Raw genomic sequence first — 11,642 nt, forward strand, 5'->3', positions numbered from 1 at the left:
CGTCGTAGTAACACCGCGGGCTGTTTTGGGTTAGTTAATTAAAAACTATGATAAACTTTGATTTAAAAGTTGTTATTCTGAGAAAATGATTTTTATTATGAACATGAAACTATATCCAAAAATTATGGTTAAACTCAAAGTGGAAGTATGTTTTCTAAAATGGTCATCTAGACGTCGTTCTTTCGACTGAAATGACTACCTTTACAAAAACGACTTGTAACTTATTTTTCCGACTATAAACCTATACTTTTTCTGTTTAGATTCATAAAATAGAGTTCAATATGAAATCATAGTAATTTGATTCACTCAAAACGGATTTAAAATGAAGAAGTTATGGGTAAAACAAGATTGGATAATTTTTCTCATTTTAGCTACGTGAAAATTGGTAACAAATCTATTCCAACCATAACTTAATCAACTTGTATTGTATATTATGTAATCTTGAGATACCATAGACACGTATACAATGTTTCGACCTATCATGTCGACACATCTATATATATTTCGGAACAACCATAGACACTCTATATGTGAATGTTGGAGTTAGCTATACAGGGTTGAGGTTGATTCCAAAATATATATAGTTTGAGTTGTGATCAATACTGAGATACGTATACACTGGGTCGTGGATTGATTCAAGATAATATTTATCGATTTATTTCTGTACATCTAACTGTGGACAACTAGTTATAGGTTACTAATGAGGACAGCTGACTTAATAAACTTAAAACATCAAAATATATTAAAAGTGTTGTAAATATATTTTGAACATACTTTGATATATATGTATATATTGTTATAGGTTCGTGAATCAACCAGTGGCCAAGTCTTACTTCCCGACGAAGTAAAAATCTGTGAAAGTGAGTTATAGTCCCACTTTTAAAATCTAATATTTTTGGGATGAGAATACATGCAGGTTTTATAAATGATTTACAAAATAGACACAAGTACGTGAAACTACATTCTATGGTTGAATTATCGAAATCGAATATGCCCCTTTTTATTAAGTCTGGTAATCTAAGAATTAGGGAACAGACACCCTAATTGACGCGAATCCTAAAGATAGATCTATTGGGCCTAACAAACCCCATCCAAAGTACCGGATGCTTTAGTACTTCGAAATTTATATCATATCCGAAGGGTGTCCCGGAATGATGGGGATATTCTTATATATGCATCTTGTTATTGTCGGTTACCAGGTGTTCACCATATGAATGATTTTTATCTCTATGTATGGGATGTGTATTGAAATATGAAATCTTGTGGTCTATTGTTACGATTTGATATATATAGGTTAAACCTATAACTCACCAACATTTTTGTTGACGTTTAAAGCATGTTTATTCTCAGGTGAATATTAAGAGCTTCCGCTGTTGCATACTAAAATAAGGACAAGATTTGGAGTCCATGTTTGTATGATATTGTGTAAAAACTGCATTCAAGAAACTAATTTCGATGTAACATATTTGTATTGTAAACCATTATGTAATGGTCGTGTGTAAACAGGATATTTTAGATTATCATTATTTGATAATCTACGTAAAGCTTTTTAAACCTTTATTTATGAAATAAAGGTTATGGTTTGTTTTAAAAATGAATGCAGTCTTTGAAAAATGTCTCATATAGAGGTCAAAACCTCGCAACGAAATCAATTAATATGGAACGTTTTTAATCAATAAGAACGGGACATTTCATTATGGGCGTAGATGTCGAACCCCGATTTGTTGGGGTGAAGTGGGACAAAAGGAAATCGGGAGTACCGATTTGGTTTTAGAGACAAATAGAAAGATTGATATGATTCGAGAGCAATTGAAAAAGGCTCAAGATAGGCAAAAATATTATGCCGATAAGCGAAGACGACAAATTGAGTTCCAAGAAGGTGACATGGTGATGCTTAAAGTTTCGCCATGGAAAGGTGTTATTCGGTTTCGAAAACGGGGAAAGTTAGCTCCTCGGTTTATTGGGCCATTCAAGGTTTTAGCTCGTGTTGGTGAAGTCGCGTAGCGTTTGGAATTACCCGAAGAGCTTGCGGGGATCCATAATACATTTCATGTTTCCCATCTCTGTAAGTGTCTTGCGGATGATTCATCTTGGGTCCCATTAGAAGAGATTGAGCTAAATAATAAGTTAGAGTATATCGAGGAACCGATTGCCATACTTGATGAGAAGGTCAAAAGGTTGAGGCATAAAGAGGTTAGGTCTTTTAAAGTTCAATGGCGTCGTAGTAAGGGTTCCGAATTTACTTGGGAGCCCGAAGAGTTTGTGTTGTTTTATCTTCCTTCTTGTCATGCGGCTTGGATCGCGAGGACGCTCTCCGATTCAAGTGGGGGAGAGTTGTAACATCCCGTTTTCCCGTACGTATCGAAAGGTACTTACTTAATCATTTGTACGTTTATAACTCGTTAGCTTATGCGTAAATGTATGAATATATGTGTAGATATATATATATATATATATATATATATATATATATATATATATATATATATATATATATATATATATATATATATATATATATATATATATATATGTATACTTGATAATGTGTGCAGGTATAAGTTTAAACATGGGTTTGGTTAGCGTTAAGTCTTGTGAGACTATTGTTGAAGGCTAGGTGAATATAGGAAGCGGGTTTGGAATGTACAAATTAAATGAAATCGAAAATTGTTTAAGTTGGTCGAGCTGTTCAGATACAGCCTTAGGCCGCGCCGCGGCATATTAAGCAAATTTGGATCATAAGTTGGGTTAAAAGGGGTCGTTTTTCCTTCGATAAGTCGCGCCGCGACAAATTGGCTGCGCCGCGGCATCTCTGCTGTTCTGACTCCGATTTCTACTCAATTTAAAAGGGTTTTAGGGGTAATTTGGTCTTTTTGCTTGTAGATCAGATTGGAGCATTAAATCACAGCCACTTATTCCATTTATTTCATTTCTTTTTCTCTTTTCTTTCCAATTTCTCTCCCAAAACATAAAACCCACTTAGAATAAACTTAAGATTTGGAGGTGAAGATTTGTGGATCAATCCTAGGAGCAAGAGTTAAAGTTGTTCTCCCTGTTGTTAGCTACAAGAGGATAGTCTTGGTAAGTTCTAACCTTATGTTTTAAGTTTTAATTGGTTAATGGCTAGGGTTTTGGTTACTAGAGATTTGTATGACCCATTTGAGGGTAAAATGGGTGAAATTGGGTTGTGTTGTTGTAATGAAACCCTAATAGCCACAATCTAGGGTTTTGGCATTATGATTTGAGGTTGTAAGTGTCAAATGGTGTTGTTAGTCACTAATGCACTTTAAGATTAATGAAAAAAGTGTAAATGGGTAAGTTTGACTTGATAGTGAGTATAAGTAATATAAAATGGGTCAAAATGTACTAGTTGACCTAATTAGATGAAATGGGTATGGATTACCCTAAGTTTTGTGTTAATTGAAGTTAGTAGACTTTAATTCACTAGCCTTAGTGATTAAAGTCGAGTCTTGGCCATTTATGGGCGGTTGTGTGTAGTTGAGTCATTTAATGCAAATTGGGTCATTAAATGCTCAAGTGGGAGTATCGTGGTTAATCCCACTAGTTGTGAAATTGAATGTGCACTTAATGATTTAGGTACATTGCGTTGAAGCTCGGAAGTGCTAAATCATCATCCTTGTGACAAGGTGAATGGAGTAATTATACGTATGTGTATATAGCGTATTTATCTGTGAATGTTATGGTATGAACCACCGAGCTGGTAGTGCCATAACATGTTTGGGTTAGGATGTGAACCACGAGCCGGTAGCATCGAGTGTGAACCACGAGCCGGTAGCACTATAAACTAAGATGTGAACCACGAGCCGGTAGCATCGAGTGTGAACCACGAGCCGGTAGCACTATAAACGAGTATGACTCAAAAGCGTATGGTGTGAACCACGAGCCGGTAGCACCATAGCGATATTGGTTAACCATATTGAGATTGTTGTTTTGTTTAGCATATTATATATATATATATATATATATATATATATATATATATATATATATATATATATATATATATATATATATATATATATAGTGAGTTGTGTATATGCTAATGAAGTGGTGTGATAATGTACGACTTGTTAGTGTTACGGGTATGTTGACATGCTATTTGAGTTACAAGTTCGTATGAGGTATTTGGTATTGTGATTGCAAATGGATAGGTTATATATATGTATGTATAATTGTTGCACTCACTAAGCATTGCTTACCCTCTCGTTGTTTATCATTTTATAGGTTCCGGCTTGGACAAGGGTAAGGGCATATGGTTGGATTAGTTGTCTCCCGTTTATGTTGACAGGGGGTGCTTTTGGTGTTAGCTTTTTGAAGTTGGCCTAACGTTTTGGGTAGTTTAGCCCCAAACCGTGCTCGAGTGTCGTTTAGATTATAAACTATCATTGTAGTGGGTCAAACTTGTATAAAACTTAATTAATGGCCTTCGTGCCTTTTGTAAACATTCAAATTGATGTACGTTTGAATGGAACTTGTGGAATGATTTACATATTTAATTGGCGCGTAAATGTGTATTATAAAAAAAAAAAATTATCGTATGAAATACGGGTTGGGTTGTTTCAGTTCAGAGCGTGACCTTTCATTTTTTGTCGTTCGGGTGTACTACCGGATCTTTACGATCTTTTATATATATATATATATATATATATATATATATATATATATATATATATATATATATATATATTAATTTTTTTGAAAAAAAAAAAGAAATTTTTTTTTAATTAAAATTAATTACTCTAATGTCTAAACACCCAAAAACCCAAAGAGTCCCAAATTCCCATCTATTTTGGGGCAAACCTACTCGCGGGAGCTAAAACCATGTCTTCATTTCATACGATCAGTGAACCATTTTCATGGATCCATTAACATTCGGCATCATCATCGGAATTATTATCCTTTTCTTTATTATTATTTGCTTCATCACCATTGAAGGCACCTGCAAACGCCCATCTTCCTAAAACCTCCCACCCCCAAAAAAAAAAAAAAAAAAAAAAAATTCAATTCAACAAGCCCAAAATGAAAGTGGGTTATCACTGTAAAATTCAGATCTGTAGCTTACTGTTAATCTTGATTTATTTACTTGGGTTTAATTTAGAATTGAGTTTAGGGCTTCATCAGTGTCAACACTCTCATGACCATAACCATGAACATCATCATCATCATCACCATGATCATGATCATGATTTGAGTGTGAAAAAGCTGCCTGAAGAACTAGCAGAAGAAGAAGATTTAAGGATGGAATTTATGTCGCACCTTCATCATCATGACCATGATCATCATCATCATCATGATCATGATCATGGAATTGGAAATGGAAATGGAAATGGGTCAGAGTTAACTGGTGTTGGTAATGTTGGTTTATTCAATGTGTTAAATTATTAAAGTTTGAAACTTGATGATTAAAAGTTTGTATTTTTATTGTTCTTGTTGTTGTTATTAATATTTGTTAGGTCTCTGGATTAATGCAATGGGGTGTTCATTATTGGTCAGCTTGGCTTCTTTAATCTGTCTAATTTTACTGCCTTTAATATTCTGTGAGTGATTCTAGGGCATTTAAATTGTACTTATATTCTGTTAAATTATACATTTTCTGAAGTAAATATGATACATTGTATGTAACATTGTAAACAATTGCAGTTCAAGGAAAACCATCAAAGACATTTGTCGATGCGCTGGCCTTATTTGGGGTTTATTTTTGATTCTGTGTTTATATCTATATGCATATAATATATGCTAGTGTTTAAGTTGTTAAACTTTACATTATAATATCTAATTGTGATTTGTGTAGGCTGGAGCTATGCTTGGAGATGCTTTTCTTCATCAATTGCCACATGCTTTCGGTATCATGAGATTTAAACTTTCGTAATTAAATAATGATTTACTTACCTTATATGTTTATATTGAGTAAAAGTAAGATGTATCTATCAGGTGGTATGCATTCACATTCACATGATGACCATAGTCATGAGCACGGTGCCTCGGGACATGATCATGCCCCTTCACATTCACATTCTATTGAGGATCTTTCAGTGGGATTATCGATTTTGTGTAAGTGGTTTCATCTTTGGAATCATAAATGATATAACTTTGGTTCTTCATACATTTAAATGAGTTTCTTAAAAAAAAATTACCGTTTTTACTGCAGCTGGAATCGTAGTTTTTCTTCTTGTGGAAAAGGTTGTGAGATATATTGAAGAAAGATCAGGTGGAGATACTTCGTGGGGTCATCATCATCATCATCATCATCACCATAAGAAGAATGAATCATTGCATGATGTTAATGGTGATGATGACATTAATAAGCGGACAACTCGTGATGAGGGGAAAGTGTCTGAAACAGCATATGACAAATCGTTAAAAACAGAAAAACAAAGTGAACATTCTGTTCTGCGCAAGGTATTACTGAACTATGTATCAATTGTTGATTTATGCCATAGATCTGATCCTCGTATTCGTGTATAACTACAAATTAGTAGTGCCTCTTAATAAACAGTTGTTGATTTGACCGATTCTGACCCAGTTTTGACCAATTTTGACCGATTTCCCAAGTAATCCCGGCCTAGTTTTGACTGATATTCCGAGTAATCCCGAATTTTGACTGGGTTTGACCGAGTACTCGCTGTCGCCGAGTTGCATAACCGAGGATTCTAAATTTTTTGACCCGTTTAGACCCAAACCCATTTTGACCAGACCCAAACCCGACCCGACCCAACCCAATTGCCAGGTACAGAGATTTGGTTTTATTAGTAATTTGTGTTATGGATCTTCAGACCCACTCAGACCCAAACATACAAGTATACAACCTGTTGGACCCATCACTATTTTCTTTTGATATTAATAGTTCATTCATTTGTGGACCTGCTACATTTATAATTATTTGAAAATTTAGGCCCACTAGACCCTAAAGTTTTGACCCAATGGACCTCTTTTTTTAGGTTTTGGGTTTGGTTTGCAAGGTATAACTCGCCGAGTAGTTCCGAGTTATGCAACATTGAATGTAGGTTCTTCTCAATGATTCTTACCTCAATCGTTGATCGATACGCAAAGTAATCACACAGTACATATTATTGTCTTCTCTTAATGTTGTCTATTTTGCTTTTCAAATCAATCATGATACGTTGTTATCTTCTCTTGATTGCATAGTTTACTAATTAACCCTAAGTAACACAAATTTAATAGTTTTGTTGGGTAAATAAATGATTAAAAGTTGGTTGTGGTTAACTGAACCACAATTACCAATTAATTTGCTACATTCGGCAAGTTACTCCTTTTTGATGCTCAAATCAATATTATTACTGATCTCAATCAATATTTATTTTGCAGAGAAACGTTAGTACGAATGGAGTTGGAGACGTTATTGATTCAACTGCTGAAAATGAACCGGAAACTAATATTAAATCCGTCATTGATAAGGAGCATGTACGGTCATCAAGTCTCGTGTTTGGCTATCTAAATCTGTTCTCTGATGGTGTGGTATGTTTTCATTTATCTTTACAATACTTTTACCTTCATTAGACATATTTGTTGCTTATCACGTTCTATCTTGTTCAATTATGGTCAATATTTTATGTAGCATAATATTAAAGGCTGTGAAACAGAACAAAGTGTCCCAAACGTATATGAACAAAGACGGACCAGTGTTGTTAATAAACATGATGCACTTGACATATTTATTTACCAAAACCTTCTTTTTTCTGTTTTTTAAAATGCAGCACAATTTCACCGACGGCATGGCTTTAGGAAGTGCTTTCCTCTTGTATGGGTCTGTTGGTGGGTGGTCAAGAACACTTTTTTTACTTGCCCATGAGCTACCACAAGAGGTACGTATAACTTTTTTTTTTATTTTTTTGTGCAATTTTTATTTTTATTATGTGAGCACTTATATATAATATTATACATATCAAAATTATGAGGCTTTCCATGTACGAGTTAACCCGAAAGGGCTAGTATTTTTAACTCTGATGTACGCGGCCTATCCCGAACAGTCCGTAACCGTTTCCCAAATCTTCTCTCGGTAATTGAACCTGCGACCTTTCGCAACGATTTCAGGGCCCCAACCAGTGGCTATCTTGGGATGGTTATAACGTTATCTATGTTGCAATTTATTTATTTTATATTATTATTACTCTATGTCCTAGTAACGAAATGGGATAAATAGGAAAGATCATCGTTTTTTTTCTCATGAAAATGAGGGAGTTAATTGATGTTGCAGATAGGCGATTTTGGAATCTTGGTAAGGTCTGGTTTCAGTGTATTCAAAGCCCTCTTCTTCAACTTCCTATCTGCATTGGTGGCATTAGCTGGAACAGCATTGGTGACTACTTATTACTTTCCATTAATTATATATAATTCTTTTTTATTATTATTTTTCAGCTAAACCCTAAATTAAACATTATTTTGACTATGACTTTATATTTAGGCATTGTCATTGGGTCAAGATCCAGGGCAATCATCATTAATTGAGGTACAAACATTCTTTTTACGTCTTTGTATCACTACTGTTTCGTCTCGTCGTTCATGAACTAGTTAACAAGCCGTCATTTTCGGTTTTTTAACGCACAGGGGTTTACAGCAGGTGGGTTTATATACATAGCAGTAGGGGTAATTGCGGAAATGAACAACGGCAGCTCTTCACTAAAAAACAGTGTGATACTGTTAACTTCTTTGGTGATGGGCATGTCTGTCGCGCTTTTTATATCACTGATCGAGTAAACGATTTAACTTCTTGTGTTTACTTGCAAATGTTCCTAACGGTACCCGTATGATTGGTCTTTTGACATATTTGTTCATTTAGTTTATAGCATATGTTATGGGGTTATAGATATTGATGCTGATATATTATATGCGAAGTAGAATTAGCATATGATATGCGTTCGTTACATGTTTCAAAAATAATTCAAATATCCGATGATGAAAACTATTCTTTATATGCTTGTCTTTCTCTTGTCTTGCTAACGGTGAAACATTGTTGTTCAACAGTTCTTTTAAGTATGTCATTGTTGAAACTGTTGAAAGTTGTAAGGTTTTTCTCGTTCAGGTTACCCGGGAAGGGCGAGTAATCCGACCCTATACTCTACTGTACACAGCCCATCAGAAATACTCCCTGGATGTTTCTATCCCTTCCCTGGCCATCTCAAGATTCGAATTTGAAACCTCTTGCAAGGATGGTTTAAGTATGTCATTGTTTTTGTTAAACAAGATATTGACAACTATTCCACCTTCACTGGTCTAAAACAACATTGAACAAAACACTGAAAATTCACGTTGTTACTCTTCGAGCTCTAAGCAACTAATGAAGGAAAACAACATTAACAATAATATTCGATTTCACAAAAGGTGAATTATAAGGAAGGTCAGATGTTGGTAATTTATTCTTACTCTTAGATAAATAAGGTCATTTCTTCACTCTAAGGGTAGAGATAGTCAATCCCTTTACAGAGAGACTTCCTCCAAATGCCTCCGGTCAAAATGTAATTGCATATCAACTAATTTGATGGATTTACTAACAATGTGCATTACAAGATTGTACTTTTCTTTTTTCTTTTTTTTTTTTGATGAAAACAGTAATATTATTAATCTCAAGAATGTACAGAGGGGAAACCCCCTATTACACGAATACATACAGAGAAACTAAAAGTTTGCCAAGATGCACAGGATGCATCATAGCAAACAATCACACTAGACTTTTATTTACATAACAAAAACTTGTGGATTAAATAATCAATAGATAATTCATACCAATGGTGGATCTATCAAAATTTTTGTTAGATTTATCACTACTATTAAGAAAAATTAAGGCTGGTGATATTTCACTCAATAATTTCGATAAATTCATTATGTTCATATTTTAAAATATATGTTTTTAGTACTTGTATTCAAGGTTCCAAAATTCGGTATTAAGGATTAATCAGTGTGAGCTTTGAAAAGAGTAATCTGCAATTCGAGGATTAATCAGGGATTAACCGTATTTTACTTTATACATTTAATTTTAAATTTCTAAAATTATATGTGTAAATATCCAAACCATAAACATACACTTTAACATAATTGTCTAAAATTATTCATTTTGTTCAAAAATTCTAAATATCTAGTTTAAATTTATGTTAAAAATGTTACTAATTTTGACCTTGGTCGACTTTGATTATTAAATTCGATTTTGACCCATCAATCGACGTTGATCGATTTATTAAACATATTTTGAAAAATCGGAACGAATTGCTCTTTAAAACGAGTAATTGGGGATTAATCAGTGAGTAATCAGTTTTTTTTACAATGGTGCTTGTACTACTTAGGTAATGGATCTATCGAAAACGGTGAAAATGTCAACACTATCCTACACCATCCTACACTTGACCTAAAAATTGCTGTGACCAAAATCTTGTTAGGAACTCTGAATTGGTATTTATGACGTTGCTTAGCGTATAGTTTTGTAGAAACTGAAAACAAGCTTTGAACTACACGTAACATGACACTGCATGAACTCTTTATTACATATTCGGTTGTCGAAAACACCAACATTTAACAAAGGAACCGTTCATATTGTCATTTGTCAATCATATATATTTATGTTTCCAATTTCAATTTCAATTATCTTAAACTGTTATCAACCCATAATTGTTGCAACCTTTTTGGGGCTCCAAGACTAATCGAAATTAAAGCAATAGTTACTTGTCTCATACTTTATAGGAGGTGCATTTTTTAAACAGGTAAATTCCTACCAATTAGATATATTTTATTACTTTATTTTGTTATGTTTAGTTGGGAAATATTAAGGAGCTAGCATAATTTTAAAAGGTGAAATTATCCTCCGTATATAAAGATGGTTTGTATTTATTTGATTTGGAAAAGATATTGATTTTGTCTTTAGCTTTAATGATTTTGTGTCCCTGTGCAAATCTAAGGAGATGAAAAAGGCAGGAGATTGGTATTGGTTTCAAGCTAAAATCAATTGTTGTTGGTGTTAAAGCAAACCTTTAAAAAAAGGGAAAGAGTACAAAAGCATGCATGTGTCCTTGGTTATATTCTTAAAGTGTGTTTGGGATTGCTTATTTTAATATACAAATCACTTTTTAAGCTGAATTGGTTATAATTTATGGGTTAATTTAACATTAGAATCCTAGTTGTGTTTACACATTATGTCATTAGTTATATGATTATCATATAAACGGATAATGTTTCCCGTGTTTAGACTACCTAGGAAAGATGACTATTTTTACTCATATTTTACTTGATCTGATTGGGTTATTCTGTGACTATTTTCGACCATTTTCCCTCATCAACGAAAATATCTCGATATCATACGATTATTATAAGCTATTAGGGAGTATATAAACTTATACTTTAAACATTTATACATATACTTTAAATGGGCCCAAAAAAGAAAGAGAAAGAATGGTCAGTAGGCATCAAGGGGTAATAGAATGATGATGAGGAATCTTTTTTTTTTTTTTCTTTTTACTATTGCCTTTAGCAGTCCCATTTGGTCCTTAAATATATACACACTGCTGCTTTTGCATTGTGTGTTTGTTGTTATTTTAGGTGGTATTTTCTGATATTATTGGATCTGTCTTATGATCTGTAATGTCAGTTTTCTATATGGGGTTTTCATCAGGAGATGA

General features: G+C 33.6%; 1 protein-coding gene across 1 annotated transcript; it reads left to right on the forward strand.

Annotated features, from left to right (window-relative positions):
- Positions 1 to 4,825: 4,825 nt before the first annotated feature.
- Positions 4,826 to 8,932, forward strand: LOC139862306 (IAA-alanine resistance protein 1-like). Its single transcript, XM_071850884.1, has 11 exons — positions 4,826 to 5,371; positions 5,475 to 5,558; positions 5,662 to 5,711; positions 5,813 to 5,864; positions 5,953 to 6,072; positions 6,170 to 6,420; positions 7,348 to 7,497; positions 7,737 to 7,844; positions 8,237 to 8,338; positions 8,444 to 8,488; positions 8,587 to 8,932. Exons 1-11 carry the CDS (start codon positions 5,041 to 5,043, stop codon positions 8,734 to 8,736), a joined length of 1,443 nt encoding a protein of 480 aa, XP_071706985.1. The 5' UTR covers positions 4,826 to 5,040; the 3' UTR covers positions 8,737 to 8,932.
- Positions 8,933 to 11,642: the final 2,710 nt, after the last annotated feature.

This window comes from Rutidosis leptorrhynchoides, chromosome 8, assembly GCF_046630445.1.
Source record: "Rutidosis leptorrhynchoides isolate AG116_Rl617_1_P2 chromosome 8, CSIRO_AGI_Rlap_v1, whole genome shotgun sequence".
Lineage (NCBI taxonomy): Eukaryota > Viridiplantae > Streptophyta > Magnoliopsida > Asterales > Asteraceae > Rutidosis > Rutidosis leptorrhynchoides.